Here is a 24,132-nt window from a genome sequence, read left to right as displayed (position 1 = left end):
GATTCTTATACCTTGCCCTGAAAAAATCAAGCTACACACTAACTTTTGTCAATTGTGACATATACAGATTTATATAAAAAAGTAAACCGTGTTCCCAATGTATTAGTTTGAAAAAAACTTCATATAAAACAAGAAACAAGCCACAGAAAGTAAATTTAATTCAATTTGAATATATCAAGCCTCACGTACTCAAATATAGTTATATTGTGCTCCTGGATTAATATAGAACACTTTATTTTATGTGTACGTGTGTACATGTAGTAGATGAAAACAATATTTCATGACTAAACATCAGCCGGATTATCATTTTCTAGCGGTGTGGAGGCGCCGTCCGTAGCTGCCTTTTTGCCTCTTTCAGATCTACTATTCTCTGCGAACTTAAGGCTGCCTTCATGCAATCCTTGCAGCTTCTCTGCCTCAGTCCACTCCGCCGCATAATAATGCTCTTCCTTTGATTGTCTACCGTCACTTGTTGGTCCCAAAAACATACTTCCCCACTGTGGAAAATGTATAAACGCAACCAAAAGCGTAAAAATCATCGCTGTAACTCCTATCAGCGACAAACCATCGGCAGTATGGAATCTTGATGAAGAGAAAAAGGCCAGTTGAGTTAGACCCGACCCAAAGTTTCCTCCTGCGCCGGTCAGTCCTGATATTATCCCTAGAGAGCGGCGCGAGACAAAAGGAACGATGCCGAAGATGGCCCCACAAGCAGCTTGCACCCCGAAGGAGAAAAGCATCATGGATAAAATTGCTATGGGGAGTGAAGTAGCACGGCCGAGCCAAACACAGAAAAGACCACCAGAAGTTTGTAAGATCCAAAGGGTCCATAACCTCCCTCTCATACCGAAAAACCTAGCTGACATGTCAGATGCGAAGCCACCAATAGGACGAGCGAAGAAATTAGACATACCAAAGCTGGCTGCTATCATACCGGCTGTATGGAGTTTAAGTTGAAACCTTATGTACGTAAACAAAAAAATAAGTTAAGCTACTCTTGATGGAAGATACATAAATCTGAAAAGAAAATTAAGGGATTAGTGAGGCTTGAATTTTAACAGAGTTGATTAAATTTCATTGTTTGGATATTTGTTAAATTTGCATAGAGTTATGTTAAGTTTGCAGAAAGTTCACAGCTTTAAGAAAGCCAATGCATAGAGTTGATTAAATTTCAATGTTTGGATATTCTTTAAAACTGTTAGAATCTATAAACCAATAACAAACAAAATATAAGAATTATAATAACCAACAAAAAAAACAATTCCTACTAATTCCCGTTAGAATATTAACATTTGATAAAGCAATCGAATGCAAACCTGTCGAAAAAATATTCTGAGATAACATTGTTGATGGTCATTTCTATTCCCATGGAAAATCCATAGAGAATGAACAAGACATATGTTCTGTAGTTCCTCAGAGCATACCAAAACACCTAAAAAAACAAAACAAATCGAGTTTAGAAAAACCGGAATGCTTATGTGTACACAAACAAATAAATATCAGTTTCAATTTAGGCATGTCACAGGTGTAGTAGATCAAATATATAGAGATTGAATGGTCGAAGCAAACGGAGAGGACTACTTATGTTTTTCGTTGTCAAGTCACAAGGTTTGGTTCAGAGTAAATATACTTTGACTAATTTTGAATATACTACTGTGATCTACTTGCTTCATTAGTACCTTGGTTAATTTGTCTTTGGAAACGTCTCCTTTCTTCTGCAGAGTACTTAAGTTCCCATCAGGAAGATCTTGTCCAAGAGTGAGCACAAGAATCCCAATGATGACCTGAAGAAAGCCAGGGACGAAGAACGCAATCCTCCATGCCGTGAAGGGAGTGGCTCCAGCGACTTTGATGACGTGGAAGACCATCGGCATGAGTAACTGAGTCACGCCTCCTCCCATGTCTCCCCAACCACCGGCACATCCGTTGACGAGTCCAATGATCTTTCCAGTGAACATCACACTGGTCCAGTATGAACATGACACGAAGGTGGCTAGACAAAAACCGATCATGAACCGGACGGATAAGTAGCCCCCAGCGTCAGCTACAAAAGACATGCTGAACACTGCTGGAGCTGACAGCATTAGGAGAAACGCCGTTCCGTACCTGTTTTATTTTATTGGTTAATTATTAAATTGTAGATTTATTTTTTTTAGTGGGAGACCACTTAAGTTAACGGTGGAAAATGTGATGTATACGTAGATCATAAAATTTTGCTCATAAAAGACCATAAATAGGTTTGGCTGAAAATGGATGTGGATAAATAGGTTTGTAAGCTTTCTTTCTTAAAACTATGAAAGTCACGAGATATGTAATTAATTCCCATCATGATTTCAATTGTTCATATTGGTGGATCCTATATCTAATGCATGTGTTCTAACAATATGTAATCGATATTACTATATTCAAAATGGTTTCACCATTAAGCTAATTCTTATATAAATATAAACGCAGTGTAGAAACACTATAAGTACCTAGCCCCGAGCAAGTCACAAACAGCTCCTATAGCAAGCCTTGAAAAAATGGCACCGGAAACGGAGGCGACTCCTGCGTTTCCTATATCAGTTTTGGTCAAATCGAGGTTGTCTCTGATGATGGGAACGAGAGGTGCGGCGGCAAACGTGGAGATAAAGCAAGTGAAGAAAGAGATCCATCCTAAGTGGAAAGCTCTCATGTGTGGTTTCGCAAATGACAATGGTTTGAACACTTTTGCTTTATGTTCTGAGTCGACCGGCAAGGCAAACTCAGCCGTTGGATCATCAGACTGGACGCTATGGGAAGACAGGCCATCTTCGCCTTGGACAGAGAAAGAGAAAACATGTTCCTTCGCGGTGACCCCATGCATGGAGGTCCCAATAGATCCTTCTTCATCACGGTGAGCCATTATTGTTCCCAGGAAGTTGGAGAAGAAGCCTCCTTCGTCTTGTTTTTCTCACTCACGCCTTTGCTTTTGCTTTTTTTTTTAATTTAGGTTTAGTTTTTCGTACCATATATATAACCATAAGAATGTAGCATGTTTTTTTTTTGTAACCGAGAAATGTTGCATGTTCCTTTAAGAAAATTAAAAAAATATATTTGATGGAAGATATATGTGGGTGATATGGGAGTATTACCAGGCCCGACTCATCGTTTGTGCAAGATTTAGTTATATATATATGTTTGTTATGTATCACGCTGCCAGTTTTAATTAATAAAATTGCAACTTGGTAGACCTGACGAAGACATAACAAAGTGCTAATCGTCGATTGGTAACAATCTATGATTACAATTATTTGAACTTAAAAAAAAAATTCAATAGATATCCATATTGGAATGTGTCTTTAAACAACAAAATAAAAGTAAAAGGTGTCGCCTTTTTCAGCACTTCTGAGATATGTGTAATTGTTACAGAAGTCAGATATGTTCAATTTCATGATGGGTACCAATGCCATGCTGCCTTTCAGAGCCGGTCCTAGAAAAACCAGGACCAGAAGCAAATTATAAAAAAACAGCCGTGTTGGTGGTGATTCGAACCTGGGTTGGTGTAAGCAAGTCTATAGCTTTCATGTTTTACCACTAGACTACAGGGAGGTTTTGTTAAAATTTGGCCGAAATAATATTTATAATGAAACAGCTGGAAGCCACTGCTTCCTTGGCTTGGCCCAAGGGCCGCCTCTGCTGCCTTTTCACCGAGCAGTCAAGTTCGTATTAAAATGAAGTGAACTAAAGTTTTGTTACTGATCATGTATTAATGTTTTGCTTGTTTTTGCTGTTATTTCATTAGTTTTGCAAAATACTAAGACGTAACAGCAAAAACAAGAAAAGCTGCCCTTATGTCAAAAAAAAAAAAAAAACAAGAAAAGCATTTATACATTATCAGTAACAAAACTTTGGTTCACTCCACATTGTAACATTACAAGATTTTATTACGAACTTGACTGCTCATGAAAAGGCAGCATGCCATTTGTACCTACCCATCATGAAATTAAACATATCTGACTTCTGTAACAGTTAAATATCTCAGAACATTAATCCTTGATAAGAAAAACATTACTTTAGACTATTAAGAAAGTGACATAGAAACAGAGACTGGAAAGTTTCTTAACGGATCACAAAATCTAGTTTGCTAAAGTTTCTTAGCTTTAAAAAAAATTGTATTAAACCAAATTTTGGCAATTTTGTTTTTGTATTATTCTCTTTAGACTGCGTAGTTTCTTTTTTGCAAATATAAAATGAAATACGTTAATATATGTATGAAAAGGTGAAAAATGTGTGTATGCGTAGATAATCACCTACTAAAAACAAAGATAACAAAAATTGTTAAGAAAAAAGAGTGATATCTATACCTGCCATATGAAGAGTTCAAGTTACACACTATATTTTTCAATATATACAGATATGAGTTAACCAATACAGCCATTTTAATGTGATTTTGATATTGGACTAAGTAATTATGGACGTTTATTAAATAAATAAATTTATAAATATATCAAGTTGATCAATATGTAATGCATATTCAAATTAAGAAACATGTCAATTTCATAAAATGAAAGTATTAGTTGTAAAAGAAAAACTTCATATAAAACAAGAAACAGAAACATCGTTTTGTCAATGGGATTGATGATGAACAAAGTAATTATGTACATTAGTTAAATAACATAAAAGTATAAATAATCAAGTTGATCAATAGGTAATATGCATATACACAAAGAAATATTTCAATTTCATGAAATGAAGGTACTAGATGGAAAACAAAAACTTCGTATAAAAAAAGAAACAAGCCACAGAAAACTAAATTTGAATATATGAAATCTCATGTACTCAAATTAATTAAGAGCTCATTGGGTATAAAACACTGTGACACACCAATATGTATAACCAACATCAACAGGAATATTAATATGTCTATATAACATAACATAGCATAACATAATATGCCTCTCGAGATTTATTTTATATGTGTACGTGTGTACACGTGGAGATGAGAATACTACTCCATGACTAAACAACAGCCGGATTTCCATTTGCTGGCTGTGTGGAGGCGCCATCCAGAGCTGCCTTTCTGCCTCTTTCAGATCTACTATTCTCTGCGAACTTAAGGCTACCTTCATGCAATCCTTGCCGCTTCTCTTCCTCAGTCCACTCGGCAGCATAATAATGCTCTTCCTTTGATTGTTTTTGGTCACTTGTTGGTCCAAAAAACATACTTCCCCATTGAGGAAAATGTATAAATGCAACCAAAAGCGTAAAGACCATCCCCATAATTCCCATTAGCGACAAACCATCGGCAGTATGGAATCTTGGTGATGAGAAAAAGATCAGTTGAGTAAGTCCTGAACCGAAGTTTCCTCCTGCGCCGGTCAGTCCTGATATTATCCCTAGAGAACGGCGCGAAACAAAAAGAACGATGCCGAAGATGGCCCCACAAGCAGCTTGCACACCGACTGAGAAGAGCATCATAGCTAAAATAGCTATAGGAAGCGAAGTAGCACGGCCGAGCCAAATACAGAAAAGAGCACCAGAAGTTTGTAAGATCCAAAGGGTCCATAACCTCCCTCTCATACCAAAAAATCTAGCTGACACGTCAGATGCATAGCCACCAATTGGACGAGCGAAGAAATTGGCCATACCAAAGCTGGCTGCTATCATACCAGCTGTATGGAGTTTGAGTTGAAACCTGATACACGTAAAACAAAACAAGCAAGTCAAGTTACTTGTGATGGAAGAAATTTAAATCTGAGAGAAATTTAGAGGGTTTGTGGGATTTGAATTTTAATAGAGTTGGTTAAATTTATAAGTTGAAGCATTTGTTAAATTTGCATAAAGTTATATTAAGTTCGTAGATAGTATTGTTAACAGAAACTCCAAAAAATTATGTTATAACAGATTTAAAACGAGAATTCGGCCAAAAAAACACTGAACATGGTAAGAATGGCCAAAAGAAACATGGACTCGAGACTGGCAAAAAAAAACCTGAACTTTTGTTGAATTTTATCAGTTTATTAAGAAACTTTGATTGACCGACCAAATTAAGACACCGTTAACTAACCGTTAAGACGGTGGTTAATCATCGTTAAATACAAAGATCGTTAAGTAAAACGACGTCGTTTTGAGATGGAATGAAACGACGTTGTTTTACCTATTTTTATTATCAAAAATATGTTGTTCGCGTGGGTCGAACCTGAGAACTCATGGCTAAATGACGAGGTTTCTATAGACTACTGTCACTTTTAAGAATTTCCATAACATTTTTTCTTTTATTGAGTATCAAACAAATCTCGAAAAATCTAATTTTTTTTTAAATTCCAAAAAATCTTAAAAATTCGAGAAATTTCTGAAAATTAAAATTAAAATTGAAATTATAAATATTTAAAAAAATTCAAAACATTATTTTTTTTAATAAAAATTAATGTATCTAAGATCATTTGAGTTTCTTTATCTTAATACATTAATCAAACATTTTTTTATAAATTAATATATTTGAGATAAAATAGAAAAATGATATTTATCACACTACAAATGTTTTTCATTTAATTATTATCATATTTTAGAAAAACTTTTTGTGATAATATCATTTGTTTATTGTATCTTAATTATCATTTGTCTATTTTATCTTAAATGCATTATTCATACTAAAATCTATAGTGTGATAAATATCATTTTTATTTTATATTACATACGTTAATTTATTTAAAAATATTTTTCAAGTTTTTTAATCATTAAACTTAATTCGTTGCATTTTTGAATTATTTTAGATTTTTTGAAATTTTTAATGTATTGATTTTTTTTTAAAAAAAAACTTATTTGTAATTTCAATTTAAATTTTAATTTTCAGAATTTTCTTGAATTTTTAAGATTTTTTGGAATTTTTTAAAAAGAATTTAGATTTTTGAGTTTTGTTTGATACTCAATAAAAGAAAACATGTTATGGATATTCTTAAAAGTGACAGTAGTCTAGTGGCAAGAAACCTCGTCATTTGGGCATGAGTTCTTAGGTTCGATCCACGCGAACAACATATTTTTGATAATAAAAATAAGTAAAACGACGTCGTTTCATTCCATCTCAAAACGACGTCGTTTTACTTAACGATCTTTGCAAACGTCGTTTAATCATTCTGTAACGGTGTGTTTAATTTGGCGAGTTAGCGATAACTTACTCATTAAAGTTTAAAGTCAAATATAGTTCGGTATTTTTTTGGCCAGCCAATATGTTTGTATTTATTATGGCAATTCGTGCAAAGTTCATGATTTTTTTGGCCGAATTTCCGATTTAAAACCCTAGGGATATAATTAATATTCTGAAAGTTATGATTAATGACTTAAACTATATTAAGAATCAAAACCCAATAACTAAATCGTAAATTATTGAATCAAACAATTTACATAGAATTAACAAATCTTATTAAACAATAATAGTGGACTCTATTAAAATTATTAAAATCCATACACTAATAACAACATAATTTAGGAATTATAAACATTTTTATATTTGTTAATGGAAGTGAATGCAAACCTGTCGAAAAAATACTCAGAGATAACATTGTTGATGGTCATTTCTATTCCCATAGAAAATCCATAGAGAATGAACAAAAGATGTGTTCTGTAGTTCCGCACAGCATACCAAAACACCTAAAAGAACAAAAGATATTGTGTTAAGGAAACCGGAATTCTTATGTGCACCTAAATAAATACTCTCTCCGTTTTTAAAAGATTCATGTTCTTAAAAAACTTACATTTTCTGTATTTTTAATATATTGATTAATGATAAATTGTACATTTCAAAAAAATATAATTATATTTATTAAAATTTTATTGGTTAAAAATTATGGGGAATAGTTCATTAAAAAAACAATGCATTGATAATTATAATTTTCTATTTTTTTAAAAAAATATAAAAAACTTAAAATATAATTTTTTAGAAATGGAAGGAGTAAATAATTGTAATATAGACATGTCAACTGTGTACATCGAAAATATATAATTTGTGAGGTCAAAGCATAATTATGGCTTTGGTTCCGTAACCACAAGGTTTCGTTCAGAGAAAACATTTAATATAATAGAGAGAGGATATTAGAGCATCCTTATTGCAAGGACCAAAAACCAAGTCCTTAGGTGTATTTTAATAATATAATGATGTTAAGAGACAAAGTGTAGAGACACATCAAAATGATCACATTATTGCTAGGACTTATAGTTGTATCTTAAGAATTATTTTTTTTTCAAAATATTTATTTAAAATTAATATTAAACATTAAAATAAAAAACAGGAAAATAATAGAAACTTGGAAAAAGGAAAAAAATTACAAAGAAGAAATATTAAAGAAACCAACATTTTATTGAATTCATAAAAACTAAAACATCATATCTAATTTTCAAGATGTCCAAACATTTCCCATATATTTTCAATCAAATCTTGTTTTAATTGATGATGAATATGTGGATCCTTAACTTCTTCGCGACGACCATCCACAATAGGTTGTTTTATAGACTTTTTTACGGTAAATGTAAATTCTTCATCTTGAAATTCTTCAACAGTGTCCGAATCCCGTTCATCTTCGACAATCATATTATGGAGTATGAGACAAGCTTTCATAATATTTTTAATTTTTTTTTTATCCCATAAATTAGATGGATTTCTAACAACGGCAAACCTAGCTTGCAGGACTCCAAAGGCACGCTCAACATCTTTTCGAACGGATTCTTGTTTTTTAGCAAATAAAGAATTTTTGGGACCCTGTGGTAGTGTGATAGATTGAATAAAAGTTGCCCATTTTGGATAAATACCATCCGTCAGATAGTAAGCCAAATTGTACTCCCTTCCATTGACATAGAAGTTTACTTCCGGAGCTATCCCGTTAATAATGTCATCAAAAACAGGTGACCGATCAAGAATATTAAGATCGTTCATGGTACCTGGAGCTCCAAAAAAAGCGTGCCATATCCAGAGGTCATATGAAGCAACCGCCTCCAACACTAATGTTGGTTTTCCGGTTCCGCGTGAATACATTCCTTTCCAAGTGCTGGGGCAATTCTTCCACTTCCAATGCATACAATCGATGCTTCCAACCATCCCGGGAAATCCACGTTCTTCACCAATTTGGAGTAGTCTTTGAAGATCCTCCGGTGTGGGTTGTCTGAGGTATTGATCGCCAAACAAGTGGATTATTGCGGCGGTAAAATGGTGCAAACATTTAGCAGCTGTTGTTTCACCAAGTCGTACATATTCGTCAACTGTATCAGCTCCACCACCATACGCCAATTGACGAATAGCTGCGGTACATTTTTGGAGGGGAGATAGACTCGACCTACCGACTGCATCTTGTGTAGGTCGAAAATACTCTACTTCTGTAGAGAGACGATGCACAATACTCAAGAACAAAGACTTGTTCATTCGAAAACGTCGCCTGAATAAATTGTGCGGGTATGTAGGAGTTTCGCTAAAATAATCATTCCAAAGCATGGTGTTGCCATCTTCCCGGTTTCTCTCGATAAAAATTCGTTTTTTCCGCTCTTTTGGTTCTGGAATAGGATTGTTGGTAAAAAATTCCCCGAACGGAACTTCTAAATCTGCATCGTCATTTATGTTGTAATGATAATGGTAATGGGAAGAAGATGCCATTTAAGTGGAGAAAAAAAAGTATGAGTGGAAGATGGGGGATTTGTGTATTTGTAAACACACGGCATTTGTCATATTTATAGCATAAGTATGAGATAGTCATCTTGATGTTGGGAAAATCCCGTGATGATGGTTCTTGTGATATTTTACACTGAAACAAAGACATGTGATTGTTAGTTAAAATAGTAGTATGCATGTGATCTTTTTACACTCGTGTTGTGATTGCTAGTGTACCAACCAGACATGTGATTTTTAGGTGTAATAGTAGTATACATGTGATACAAAGTGCAAGATACAAGATACTACAACTGCATTAGAAGATAACATACAAGTTCACATATTACACCGAGTTTACAACAACTGCATTAAACCGAGTACAAGTTACAAGATAAAAACCGAGTACAAGTTTACTTAAAGACATACAAGAAGCAGTAGCTTATGACCAGCACTACTTAAAGATAATCACCATACCTATTATCACTAACACAACAAGCATAGCACCTAGAACGAGTTCAAAGCGTTTCCCAATTCTCTCAAGCCTCACCAACTTCTGCTCTGTCTCGTTATGCAATACCTTAGCCTCATCAAGCTGAGTTTCGTAGTCACTCAGAAATGAGAGATAATCAACCTTATCACTGAGCTGCTGACACTGTGTGGATATGGCTCTGATCTCCTCTGTAGCCGCCACATCCCACCACTTCCAGACATGGCAGTCTCCGTCGTCTCTGTTTGCACAGGTGTAGAACCTCCTCCCAGGATCAGTTGCTGTGTAGGAAGTGGCGGTATGTGGTTCACCACCACAGTAGCACTCTTTCGGGAAGCCAAACTCTACTTCAGGCTGGGGGGGGTACTGACGCCGCGTTGCATCAATCTCAGCTTGGTCGAGGAGTATATCAGCCTCTGTTTGGTTGTACCCACTGTCGGCGTCGGTGTCGTTGTCATAATAATCCTCTGACCATGATGGCTGCGTATAGCTGTAGTTTCCCATTTTCCTTTAACCTGCAATGAAAAGCACAACACACTATTTTATTTCATATATTTAAAAGCACATATATTTCAGACATATATTTATATGGATAGTAGAGAACAGGGAACACACTATTTTATTTCATAAACCACAAGATGAAGTAGACAAGGGAGTTCAAACATAAAATGCATAGTTCAAAGAAAACAGAAAATTCAAATAAAACAACAAGCTAACACATATGATTCATAGTTAGAAATACTGGGCAAGCAGTTTATCCTTGACTATTTCTTCAGCCTCCGTGAGTGAATCCTTCTTAGCAAGGAGAGTGTCAAGTATGGAGAGCTTGCATAGTTTCTCCTTCTGAGCTAGATCAACCATCTTCAGGCTGCACATGTCCTTATACTCCTCAAAAGATTTCCCTTTAGCATTGTTCCTTCTTGCTTTTGCTGCCTTTATACCTTCAGGGCGCTTCTCATGTTCATCAACATCAACACTGGCACTGGCACTGGCAGTGGCACTCGAAGCTTGTGGATGGACGTCAGTTGTTTTCCTCTTACCAGTAGCATTTGTGTTGAGACACATCCATTTCTGTTCATACCTCAAGATACACCAAGCATGCTCTAGAGTAAACTTGGTGTTGTAGTCTTTGAAGTAGATCACATGAGCCTCCTTTAGCACGTCGTTCTCATTCTGCCCGCTTGTTTGTCGTCTCTCTGCAGCAGCGTAAGCTCCACAGAACTTGTTCACCTTCCCATTGATCTTTGACCACCTCTGCTTTAGATTCTTATGAGAGCTCGCACCACCACTCTGGGTAACGTGAGGACTTGCTGCGTAGTATGCTTCAACTCGTCTCCAGAAGGTGCCCATCTTTTGCTCGTTTGCAACTATGGGGTCCTTAGAAGTGTTTAGCCAGGCGCTAATCAGAACCTCATCATCCGCTGGCGTCCATTTCTTTCTCTCCCGAGCAACCGGCGGTGTGTCTTCAGTTACAGCTGGAGCCTCTGAGTGTTGGGAACTGAAAGGAGGGATGTCGGGTTCTCCAACACTAGAGGGAAAACTTTCAAAAGGAAAGGTTTGAAAGTTTTCTTGAGAGAAAACTACATTTTCTCCTTGACTGGTTAGAAGCCCTACGTAATTACTACGATATTGGCTATATGAATTCGTTGAATCCATGTCAGGATTCGTTGAATCCATAGCAGTTTTTTTTAAAGAAGAGAGAAAGAGGAGTAAGGATATAATTAGCTACATAAGGATGGGATTTTATACTTCAATAATGCTACAAGTAATAAGTGACAACCACCAAACCATTATCTACCAAGGTCTAATCGTGAGTTATTACCATTAACAACTACACTACTTATTACACAACAAACACCTACAATCGTGAGTTATTATAAACAAACTACTAACCTACAATTGATTTTTAGTAGTTACTACTCTACAAGTAACTAAACAAACAATCGTTAGCATTAACTTATCAATAAACTAGTTACAAGTAACTACAAACTACAAGTGATTTTTATTAGTTACTACTCTACAAGTAACTACGTGACCACAACATCCCAACTAAATGACCTGCTTACTTTTCCACTGACCCACTCTCTATGATCAAAAGCTACAACAATTGAAACCAACAATTAAACTACAACAAGCTTTTAACAAATCACAACAATGAAACCAACATGATCAAAACCTTTTTAACAAATCACAACAATGAAACCGAGTACTCTATAACCAATCACAAAAATTAAAACCGACTACTCTATCAACCATATTTTTTCTTAGATCAAGTACACAATTATTACCCAAATTTTAGCAAAAAAACTACACAATTATCAGATTCCACAATTATCAGATTCCACATCACAACAGGTTAAACCAACAATTGAAACCGACAATTGAAACCGGAATCAACTAGCAACAACAACAGATGCGGAGGAGATAGATCGACGTACCTATTTGTCTGTCTCAATCGAAAGAGAATCGATGTCGAGGGAACGAAATCTGGATGGAATCGGAGAAGGATCGACCGCGATGTCTGTCTGAGTCGAGAGAGTGATGCAGGAGCCCACGTCGTTGATTCGCCAAGGAACACGCCGTCGACAGAGAGAGAGCGGAGAGAACACAGAAAATCGCCAAGAGAGTCGCCGTTGAGAAGAGAGAGCGGAGAGAAGAAGATAGGTTTGTCAATCGAGACAAACTGCTTTTGCCCTAATTTGCTATGTCCAATCTCCTGCTGACACATGTCTGAAGGACCGGCCCAATTTGTATCCAAACCAAGGACTTTGTGCGATGTCTCTTAGTTTTATTCACCATTTTTCATTTATTTTTAGCCCAAAAACATAAGGACCAGGGCTTTAGAGCCCGCGATAAGCATGCTCTTAGTCAGTCTCGTCAGTATATCATCCATATCAAAAATATAAAGGTCTACTTTTGAATATATCCTTTTTAGTAAGTAATTCTTTTTTGAATATACAGTAAAAACTCTATAAATTAATAATATTTAAATTTTGATATTTTATTAATTGATAGATTTATTAATTTATAAAAAGTTTTCTGTTTAGGATTTTTCTATTTTAAGATATTTTTTTCTAAAGTAAAAAAAAATATTTGACTTGAGTGTATATATATTTATTAACATTTTGCAATTCTACATTTTTTTTATTTTGTTATATTATTTGGTATATACAAAATATGTTTTTGTGTTCAGATATGATTATACTAAATTTCATTAAAATATATTAAATGTTAAAAATATAAAGATAATTTTATTGCGAATATGAAATTAACGATATAATGATTAGTTTGTACTTATATAAAATGCATATAAATTATTAATTTATAATATTAATGGTAAAATATACTCACATAAAATTTTCTGAAAAATTATTATATTATTATTTTATCGATTTGTGTCATATACAATATTAAACCAAACTAAAACCAACGGAATTTATTAGTTTATAGAAATTACTAGCTAGTTTATCCGAGTTATAGAGGTTGGTTCTACTGTATTTCTGTGATTTAATTGCTTCATTTAGTACCTTGCTGAATTTGTCTTTGGTAACGTCTCCTTTCTTCTGCAGAGTACTTAGATTCCCATCAGGAAGATCTTGTCCAAGAGTGAGCACAAGTATTCCCATGATGACCTGAAGAAAGCCGGGGACGAAGAACGCAATCCTCCATGCCGTGAAGGGAGTGGCTCCAGCGACTTTGATGACGTGGAAGACCATTGGCATGAGTAACTGAGTCACGCCTCCTCCCATGTCTCCCCAACCACCGGCACATCCGTTGACGAGTCCAATGATCTTTCCATTGAACATCACACTGGTCCAGTATGAACATGACACGAAGGTGGCTAGACAAAAACCGATCATGAACCGGACGGATAAGTAGCCACCAGCGTCAGCTACAAAAGACATGCTGAACACTGCTGGAGCTGACAGCATCAGGAGAAACGCCGTTCCGTACCTGTTTTATTTTATTGGTTAATTATTAAAGTGTAGATTTATTTTTTTTCAGTGGGAGACCACTTAAGTTAACGGTGGAAAATGTGATGTATACGTAGATCATAAAGTTTGTTCATAAAAGACTATAAATAGGTTTGACTGAAAATGGCTGTGGATATTTCACAAGGCATGTAAACGTTGATTGGAAAAACTTTTGAACGAAAATTGACATGTCTCTATTGAGATATTCGTTCACGATCTCCTAATAGATTTAACAAAATATCACGATAAGAATATAGCATCTGTCAAAAAGTATGGCAATTTTTGTACGTTTTCTTTCTTAAAACTATGAAAATCACGAGATATGTAATTAATTCCCATCATGATTTCAATTGTTCATGTTGGTGGATCCTTAATGCATGTGTTCTAACAATATGTACGTTAGATCGATATTTCTATATTCAAAATGGTTTCACCATTAAGCTAATTCTTACATAAACATAAATGCAGTGCACTATGAAAAAAAAAGAAATGCAGAGTAGAAACACTGTTAAGTACCTAGCCCCGAGCAAGTCACAAACAGCTCCTATAGCAAGCCTTGAAAAAATGGCACCGGAAACGGAGGCGACTCCTGCGTTTCCTATATCAGTTTTGGTCAAATCGAGGTTGTCTCTGATGATGGGAACGAGAGGTGCGGCGGCAAACGTGGAGATAAAGCAAGTGAAGAAAGAGATCCATCCTAAGTGGAAAGCTCTCATGTGTGGTTTCGCAAATGACAATGGTTTGAACACTTTTGCTTTATGTTCTGAGTCGACCGGCAAGGCAAACTTAGCCGTTGGATCATCATATGGAACGATACGGGATGACGGGCCATCTTCGCCTTGGACAGAGAAAGAGAAAACATGTTCCTTGGCGGTGACTCCATGCATGGAGGTCCCAATAGATCCTTCTTCTTCATTACGGCGAGCCATTATTTGTTCCCAGGAAATTGGAATACTCGTTCTTTAGTCTTCTTGAGACACAACGTGCGTCTTGTTTTTCTCACTGACGCCTTTGTTTTTGATTTTGCCTTTTTAGGTTAAATTTGTCATACTATATATAACCGTAAATGTCGCATATTCCTTTGAGAAAATAAAAAATATCTGATGGAAATAAAAAATAAAATTGTAAATGTCGTATATGGGAGTATTAATTTCATTTATGAGACTAGTCTACAATGGTGCACCAAAAAAAAGGACTAGTCTACAATTACAATTTCATTTTTATTTTATTTGAGTTAAATATTTTACTCAAATAGTAACACCAAGGTTCAAGAAATGCCTAGCTGACCGATTGATCAATCAAACCATTGCCAATGATTATCATAGAAAAACAGAGTTTCATAGTTGTTTTTTTTTTGAGAAATTCATAGGTTTCGAACTGGTGACTGGTAACATGTAGTATTAGAGTTGAGTTATAATAAAAGTTATATTTTGATGTAATTTGCATTAAAAATTATGTAGCAAAACCTGTAGATTTATGTGGTGGATTCGCAGTAAAAATATAAGTTACCTTTTTTATCAATATTAGTGATTGGTAATAATTTTGAGGTATAAGTTACCGTATATCTTATTTTTTAAATATAAATAATATTTTAGTAAGAATATTTAAAAAAATAAAATACGTAAACTAAAATCAGCTAAGGATGTTGAGATATATATATATATATATAAAGTTCTGTATATATACAAATAATTAATTTACATAAAATTTTAATTACCCAACAATATTAAAAAGTAAAATAATTTGAAAATTTTAATTGATTATTTAAGTAGAACTTATACAAATATTTTATTCACATAACTTTTTAATCACAAAAAAATAACAACTAAAATTATAGAAACTTTTAACTAATTAAAATGAAAATATGATTTTAGAAAAGCTTTTTGGTATAGTTTAGAGAAAAACTTTGGCTAACAAATATATGACCATATTAAATTGTTAAATATATCGTATTAATTAATACTCCCTATGTTCCTGAAAATAAGATTTTCTAGATAATTCACGCATATTAAGAAAACAATCAATATCTTCAATTAATTTTTTATTTATATTTATTATACACTTTCCAATAACTATGAACCAACAATATCTAGTCAATTCAATTGTTTTCAATGTTTAAAAGTATCAAAAAATACCTTAAAAATATAGAAAGTCTATCGTTATGGAATAAAAGTAAAATAAAAAAAATCCTATTTTCAGGAACGGAGGTAGTATATACTAAAGGTACATTCTACGTTTATTTATTATGATATTACAATTATGAGAAAGTTTACATAGACGATTCAACAACCGATAACACTACTTGCCTTATGAGAATTTACGCCTAACTGCATCATCCGAGCCGTCCTATGAATATCTCCTTGCCAGATTTACTTGCACCATGTTGAAGATCTCTTGTACGTCTTTTGTCTATATTCTGCATTAATAAACCGTTCTCTTCGAAACAAGAAATTGCATAGTCTGGGGTTCGAACCCCAAACATGGATGTAGAAGCCTTTAAATCTTAATTGTAAATTGTTAAAATTGTTTATGTTCAAAAAGTAGACGTGGGTAGTTAATTGACAAACCTAAAATTTTCTTTAAAACAAATCTTAATACATGAAATTTTTATTGATTTAGATTTAAGATTTGAGTTATCATTTTCATAAAGGTTATAACTCAAAATTGTAATTCAACAATAATCAATTAGAAATCAAACATAACTTCAAAATCTTAAAACAAATTCATGATTGGTAACATTTTTTATTTATATTCTTAATTCAACACCCAATCGAAGCCAAATAGACACAACCATATCGACTAGTGATTTTTGGCGGATATAAGTTGGCAGAACCACCATTTTCATCACATTGTTCTGTATAACGTATTGCACTAAGTTTCTTGGATGCTGCTGTACAAGGAATATCCAACTTCGGAAACAGATTAATTAATGTAAATCGCGTCATATATTTGTTTGTGATTCACGCCGTCGGTCTTTTAAATAAAGAAAACTATAACTTCGTTGACCTCAAGAAGACATAACTATGTTCTAATCGCCGATTATAACAATGTTGTCATACCCATTATGTTTGAAAGATTATACCACACAGAATTTATGTATAAAATCTCTGAATTATGTTTTTCCTTCTAAAACCATCTCTAAAGACCATCTCTAATGGCGCATCATTTCGAGGAAAATCATAAAAAATGAGAGAATTTTTTTTCCAATTGTACATTATTTTGAGGAGAAAATGATGCACCACTGAAAAAGATATTTTCTCATTTTTTTTATGTTTTCCCTCATTTTGTGTTAATTTTTTTATTTATAAATTAATCTTTAAACTTTTATATAATTTTGTTTTATATCTAAAAATTCAATATTTATTTATACTCTAGAAACATTATCAATATTTTCATAATATAATTATAAATTTATATAAACCTTTGTATCTTTAAAAAAAACTAAACTTATGTACATAATGAAGATTTAACTAAAACAAAATCATACTTGAGTAAAATTTGTTAGTTTTATAATAGTAACAATTATTTTTGAATTAATAATAACATAATGTATATTTAAAATATTTTTTTAGAGGAAAAATGAAGGAAACCACTGGAGCAAAACACAAATTAAATTTGAGTTTACATCATTTTGAGGGAAAATTATGTAAAAGCGATCTATGATTAAAATTATTTGAGAAAATCATATATCTGTGAAGTACGAATCAAATAACAAATACTAAAATATGGTATTATTCGCCCCATACCCACCCCTACAACTAATACCTTTCTAGATTTAAATGGTTACAAAGTATAGACTGCAACTCCCTTCATTTGGTTACTTTGTCTTAGCAATCCTTAAACCATCAACAATGGTAGTAAAGATTCAACATCCTAATTTATACTTTTCACAATCCATATCGTATTTTCTTTTTTTCACCTATTAATTTTGCACCTATATAAATTTTATCTTTACAATAACACCTCGTTCGGAAATTCAGTAGGCGTCCCTTGTACGTTCGGGGTGGATCTAGAACATAGTGATAAAATCAGAAATTAAGTGGAGATTAATCGAAAATTAGTGTGAGGATTTTCAAAATGCTCTTCTTATATATAAGAAAATGTATAACAAACAAGTGCATATGATGTATTCCGGTGGTCTCATCTCTCACATATTCCGTATAAGTCACGGGTTTGAGGAGAAGTGACTGATTTTTGTTACATTTCTCATTTTTCTTAATTTTAAATTACCTAAACGCCCTGGGATTCTTCATCAGTCATCATCAAACTACAACCTTAATCTCCGCCACTCAAGATTTGTTTCTTACAACTATCACATTTTATACTTTGTTTTTTTTTATGTTCTGGTCCTATTATAAAGTGTCCACCTTCAATCATGACTTTGAACTTGAAATTTAAGGGAAAATCAATGTTTTTAATCCAATTTTTAGCGAGTTGACTGACATCACCACGGTTGAGTGCCGATCAACGTTTTCTGGAGATTAAACAGTTGTAGTCGCTGCGTTTTCGAACAAGGAATAACACACTACCCCCACTATTTTTATACATATATTTATATATTAAAAATGATAAAATTTAATTCAGTTAAAATAACTAATACTTAAACAAATTTTAAAAACAAATTTATATTTTATATTTTTCATTTTTAAAAATAGTGAAAAATATTAAAATAACTATTATTATAATTGTTTTATAAAATAATATTTAGTGTACAATAAAATAAAAAAAATAATTGGTTCTTGCTTTTCTTACAAAGTTTCAGATTTCGATAATTGCCAAAAGCTTTTCATTTCATCTTATTTTAGGGTGTTCTGGATGGATGCTGATTTTGCCTTCTATTTTGGAAGACATTTTGCCTCCATCTGCTGGAAAAAAAATTCAAGAATATTTGTAATCCAATATATATACCTGAAATCGGATTTATAATGATGATAATATAAAATTGTTTAATACAGTATGATTTTACTTTTTATGCACATAAATTCTAATTTAGTCATTTTGTAAATTTCCATATATGTGCATGATTTTCAAAGTTTCATTGGTTATGTTCTTTGATGCAACACCCAATTCATTAAAACTTCATATTTCATACTTCTCTAAAACATATATGCCAACTTATATAAAATTTAATAAAAATATATTTACAAATCTAAGAGGATTAACCAACATAACTGCAATAAAAGTTAATTTGAATCTAACTAGAACTAAATGAAGTTATAGTTCCATTTGGAAGGAAAGATGTATATACCAGAAACGAAATAGTTGAAGCGATTCAAATATTATATTTAAAGTACAAGTCTAATAAAATGATTAAGCAATCTTCTATTCACTTTCATAGATGTGACTTACAATGATTTAACTTATAAATAAATGAAATTGAAACATTAATCAATTATTATAAAAGTATCATTTTGTAAATAGTTGAAACGCTTCATTTATAATTAGATACTAGAGTTTGATCTGCACATCCGGTGGATATTAGTTCTTACGATTTAATATATTGATATTTATTTTTCATAATTAGTGTTATGTATTTTAGATATGTAACCATATAATTAATTGTATTCAAAAGATCTGGAATGAGTCGGGTAATATGGTTATTTTGATACAAATATCTGACCATCTTTAGATACATTGGTTATTTAGATATTTTGGGTTTTCATACATCAGAACAGTACTTATCTAGACCCGAAAAAATTTGACTCAAAATTTACCCATAAATTTATAATACTCAAACGGGCCTAATTTTAGAACTCAAAATTTGATACCCAGGAAAATGATTCGTGCCTAGATGGCTACATGAATTTTTATGCCTAACTGATTATGTAAACATATAAAAAACTATCTATTAACTGTTTTTAAATTTTGTTAAGAACAAATTCATTTAACCGGTCAAATTATTATGGTTGACATGTAAAATAAATACTCTCAAATTACTATGGTAATTAAAATTAATTAAATAGATAAGAAGAGTGAAAAGAGAATATAAGAATATATAATAAAACACTTAAAATATGTAATTTCTGATTTATATTTTGTAATAAATGCCGTAAGATTATTAAAAAAAATATAAAGTGGTTAAAATATATTAGAAAAGGAAAATAAAAAATTATAATAAAATACTTAAATTTAGAAAATTATTGTTTTGTATTAAAATTTTAGTAGAATAGATGCATGTTGCAATCAAACCGTGAGTGAATGTGATAATTTGCCCGTACAATAACGTACATTCAAAGGCGTACGGCATATCAAGTGGACCGTCATCTTGTTGCTTTCGCTTAGTCATTTGCCTCCTTTGTCTTCTTTTGTTGACTTATTATTATTTCTTATATTTCTATTTGGAAGGTAATCTTTTTTTTTTTTTGCCATCTAGAAAATTTTATTAAACAAAGGCAAGCCCAAAATGAGCAAGCCCAAATCAGTACATACTAAGCCCATAGGCCCAAATACACAAAGCCGAACAGGCAGAGAAAAAAACAAATGGGCCGAGAAGCCCAACTAAACTGAATCGGCGCCACCTCATTTGGAAGGTAATCTTTATCACTACATCTGATTCCTGCATTATTTAAATTTTATCATTTATTCTAGTACAGAATAACATTTTTATATTTTTAAGTGGTTTAGTACAGATTTTAGTTTTTTTTTAACTTACTCTGATCACTTCATCTATTGTATTTTCTAATTAATTTAATAGCATTTATTACAAAATAAGAAAAACATCCCATATATTAAAGAAGAAACGTTTAAAAAGTTATAACATGTAGTTTGTATTAATTAAAAAGTTTCATGCTGAGTTCATAAAATGCTAATTTTGCTTACGTGACGGTTTAAGAATCAATTGAGAATTTTGTTAGTTCAAAATTAAATTGTTAGAGAATGTTATATTATCTATTATTGCCTTAAATAAAACCTATGGAATTACTTTATGTGATTAAAATATATATGACAATTAATGATTTTAAATAATAAATATTTTCTAACAATTTGTATACTTTCTATCATTTTGTTTGATTCTTTATTATCAAAATAAATTATAAAATTACTTAATCATATAATTAAAAATTAGATTTTTGTAGATGTTATATTTTGAATTTTTCAAAACGAGTACAAATGATTAAAACTGTTAAAAGTCTCAGATTAAACTTTTTTGTGTTCAAAGTTTAATTTTTTAATGTAATAAGATATAATGATTATAAAACCATATTAATAAATAATATTATTTTAATAGGTGTTTATGTTAATATATATATATATAAATATGTATATGTCATATCGTTTAAATTAAAAAATTAATTTAATATTTGAAAACACATACTTATATTTTGATATTTGCATTGAACATATATTGAAAAGTTAATAATTTAATTTTGAAATCTTCATTTTAAAAAAAATGATTATAAATTATTGAAACCACTAAACATCGCACATTAAAAAATATTTGTTGATGTAAAATTTCGTTGCACAAATATGCAAATAATCATAAAGATCATATGAGTAGAAAACTCATTTAATAAATATTCATATTAAAAGTATACTATATATCTATGTTAATATCATTTAAATTTAATTGTATATCATATACAATAAGATTGATTGTTTTGATATATTTACTCTAAAATTATTGCGAACAAACAAAAGTGATCGTTTAATTTATATGCACACGCCAATTTATTACATAATTGTAACTAATTTCTTAGTTATTTAATATATAATTATTATTTTATTATTTCATAATATACAGAAAACATAAAATAAGTAATAAATATAAATTTATTAATTTTGCACAAGACGCAGATCTTAACCTAAGTATGTATCTCTTTAATAATTTTAAATCTTAAACATTTCTAAATTTCAGGCCGAAACAAAGAAAAAAATGAGAATAAACTTCAAAATATTTATATCCAGCAATAAGCCAAATGAAAAAAACGATATAAAAGAGAAAAATATTGAACCGAGCTGACATAGTTTTATTGTAACCAAATTATAATCATAGTTAACTTTTAAACTGTTAAATCATAATATAAAACCGAGCTGGCATAGTTTCATTGTAACCAAATAGTAGGCCTGAGATTCTTCGGCCTAAATGTTATGCTCTTATGCGATAAGTAATTTTTTGACCAAAAATATTTTTAAAAATGAGATCAGCTCATCAGTAAACAAATTATGTAATTAACAAAAAAAAGTTTTAAAATTTTTATAAGGGCCAAAAATATTAATTTGATCAAGAATATAAATTTTATTTTATACAATATTTCTTAATTAATTTATATATAAATTCAACATGCGCAAGGAAGGTCTTATCCTAGTAATATATTAACGTGTTTGATTATTTTATTTTTCATTTTTCTAACTACTTTATTAATTAGATTTACTATAATCATTCAATATCATTTATTTTACATATTAACCAATAGTAATTTCACAAGTTTAAGTGAAATTTGCTTATTTGTGAAAAAAAATCAAATCTGTTAACAAATAATTTTTTATTTATTTACAAAATCAGTTAGATATGAGCATCCAAATATCCATTCGAGTATGAATCGGTTTTTGGATACTGTATTTTCTGGGATTTTAAATTAAACTCCATTGGGATATTTTAAATTTTCGGATGAAATCCGAGAAAAAACTTTCTAGGTCTGAGTACTTTTGTAGGAAGATAAAAATATATCTAAATAACCTATGTATTTAAAATATCATTAACAATTTATAAAAAAAAATCAAATTTGCGCAGACGCGCGAATCAAATTATAGTTTTGTTTAATATCAGTGATTGATTCATTAAGACACAATGATTACAACAATTATAACAAACAATTATTACCATAGCTTAATATTGGAAACTTAGAACCACATTTGGGGTACGTGTATGGAAATAAAAATTAGCCCAACAAAATTTGATTAAAGAATTAGAAAGAAAACCAAAATTTAAAAATACATTTTGGTCTCAGACAAAAAAAAAGGAGTGGGTGAGTGGAATTATCATTTTGTTTTCAGACAAATAAATTTTGGTTCCCCTCCGGCAGCAGCTGGGATGTCATTCAAAATGGAAGTTTTTATTGAGATTAGCAAGTGAGTGGAATTATCCTCTTTGGTTTCAGACAAAAAAAATGATCATGAAATCTTAGAGAGAAAGAGATAGACAATCGCAAAATTGTTATTTAACCTAAGAAATAGTCTAAAATACAATTTGGCTTCTCTTACAAAGAAGTGAAACTTCTGGATCTTTCTGTAACATTTTCAAAGTTGGCTTTTCTCGTGAAGCAAGGGGAGTCTCGACAGACACTAATAAGGGTGTCGATCTACAATGTCATCAGAAATCTTTCAGGTTCATGTTTCCTTGCATTCGAAATTGCTCCAAAAGCTCCAAAACATACATAGATCTGAAATGACTCTAAAAAAAATTGAAACACATAAAAATATTGTAAAAATGAGTTATATCATGATAAAAAGGTAGTAAAAGCCATGGTATATCAACATTTTATAATCATAAAATGGGAGAAAACGTGAAATTTGGTGACCGGACGCAAGGCTAATCTTTGACGTATAATCATGAAAGACCATAAATCACACCATGTTTGTTTGACATTATTAACAAGAGGATAGGTTTTGCAAGACCATATCATAAGCTTCACATTTGATTGCTACATTTTACCAATGAAAATAACATTATTCATATTGAATATATTTTATTGAATATATTTGCTGTATTCATATGATATTTATTGTGTCGCTTCATATAATTCAAATAATGGCTGTAATATTAGTTGCTTCATGGTCTAGTTGTCTACAGTAACATTGCGAACATGAGGTGAAAAAAATGTGAACGTGTCCTACAAACAAATTTGAATTGAAAATATCCAATAGATATTGAGATATAATAATTTTTTTAACCGATGACCATGATAAGAATATTAGAAATGAATAGAAAAAATGCAGAAAATTAAATTAGAGGACTGAAGAAAATATGATTCCTTAACAATTTTGGTGAGAAACACATTTGTTCTATAATCCTATAGAATAAAGGGAATTGCAAAGAATTAATGGAAAGAAAAATTATTCTTTATAAATGGTAAAAAAAT

General features: G+C 31.7%; 4 protein-coding genes across 4 annotated transcripts; all 4 read right to left on the bottom strand.

Moving 5' to 3' along the window:
* Positions 1-217: 217 nt before the first annotated feature.
* On the bottom strand, positions 218-2,884 carry LOC108810616 (high affinity nitrate transporter 2.6-like). Its single transcript, XM_018582722.1, has 4 exons — positions 2,475-2,884; positions 1,680-2,106; positions 1,317-1,432; positions 218-960 (listed from the first exon to the last, which is right to left on the bottom strand). The coding sequence occupies exons 1-4, from the start codon at positions 2,882-2,884 to the stop codon at positions 285-287; spliced, it is 1,629 nt and encodes a 542-aa protein (XP_018438224.1). The 3' UTR covers positions 218-284.
* A 7,151-nt stretch (positions 2,885-10,035) lies between these two features.
* On the bottom strand, positions 10,036-13,014 carry LOC108837136 (uncharacterized protein At4g04775-like). The gene is made up of 2 exons (XM_018610204.2): positions 12,518-13,014; positions 10,036-10,594 (listed from the first exon to the last, which is right to left on the bottom strand). The coding sequence occupies exon 2, from the start codon at positions 10,581-10,583 to the stop codon at positions 10,044-10,046; it is 540 nt and encodes a 179-aa protein (XP_018465706.1). The 5' UTR covers positions 10,584-10,594; positions 12,518-13,014; the 3' UTR covers positions 10,036-10,043.
* On the bottom strand, positions 10,812-11,756 carry LOC108837135 (glutathione S-transferase T3-like). The gene has a single exon (XM_018610203.1). The coding sequence runs from the start codon at positions 11,754-11,756 to the stop codon at positions 10,812-10,814; it is 945 nt and encodes a 314-aa protein (XP_018465705.1).
* A 475-nt stretch (positions 13,015-13,489) lies between the features above and the next one.
* LOC130495829 (high affinity nitrate transporter 2.6-like) lies at positions 13,490-14,982 on the bottom strand. Its single transcript, XM_056987368.1, has 2 exons — positions 14,570-14,982; positions 13,490-14,033 (listed from the first exon to the last, which is right to left on the bottom strand). Exons 1-2 carry the CDS (start codon positions 14,980-14,982, stop codon positions 13,490-13,492), a joined length of 957 nt encoding a protein of 318 aa, XP_056843348.1.
* Between the last annotated feature and the right edge of the window lie 9,150 nt (positions 14,983-24,132).

Source organism: Raphanus sativus, chromosome 6 (genome assembly GCF_000801105.2).
Source record: "Raphanus sativus cultivar WK10039 chromosome 6, ASM80110v3, whole genome shotgun sequence".
Lineage (NCBI taxonomy): Eukaryota > Viridiplantae > Streptophyta > Magnoliopsida > Brassicales > Brassicaceae > Raphanus > Raphanus sativus.
Note: the sequence above shows the minus strand (reverse complement) of the source record. Positions and strands in the feature narration are given on the sequence as shown.

Coding starts and splice junctions, on each gene's coding strand:
- LOC108810616 (XM_018582722.1), bottom strand. CDS start 2,884: ATGGCTCACCGTGATGAAGAAGGATCTATTGGGACCTCCATGCATGGG. Junction 1,433..1,679: donor CCAAAGACAAATTAACCAAG/GTACTAATGAAG, acceptor TTGTTTTTTTAG/GTGTTTTGGTATGCTCTGAG. Junction 961..1,316: donor TCAGAATATTTTTTCGACAG/GTTTGCATTCGA, acceptor TACGTACATAAG/GTTTCAACTTAAACTCCATA.
- LOC108837136 (XM_018610204.2), bottom strand. CDS start 10,583: ATGGGAAACTACAGCTATACGCAGCCATCATGGTCAGAGGATTATTAT.
- LOC108837135 (XM_018610203.1), bottom strand. CDS start 11,756: ATGGATTCAACGAATCCTGACATGGATTCAACGAATTCATATAGCCAA.
- LOC130495829 (XM_056987368.1), bottom strand. CDS start 14,982: ATGGCTCGCCGTAATGAAGAAGAAGGATCTATTGGGACCTCCATGCAT. Junction 14,034..14,569: donor TGTGACTTGCTCGGGGCTAG/GTACTTAACAGT, acceptor AAAATAAAACAG/GTACGGAACGGCGTTTCTCC.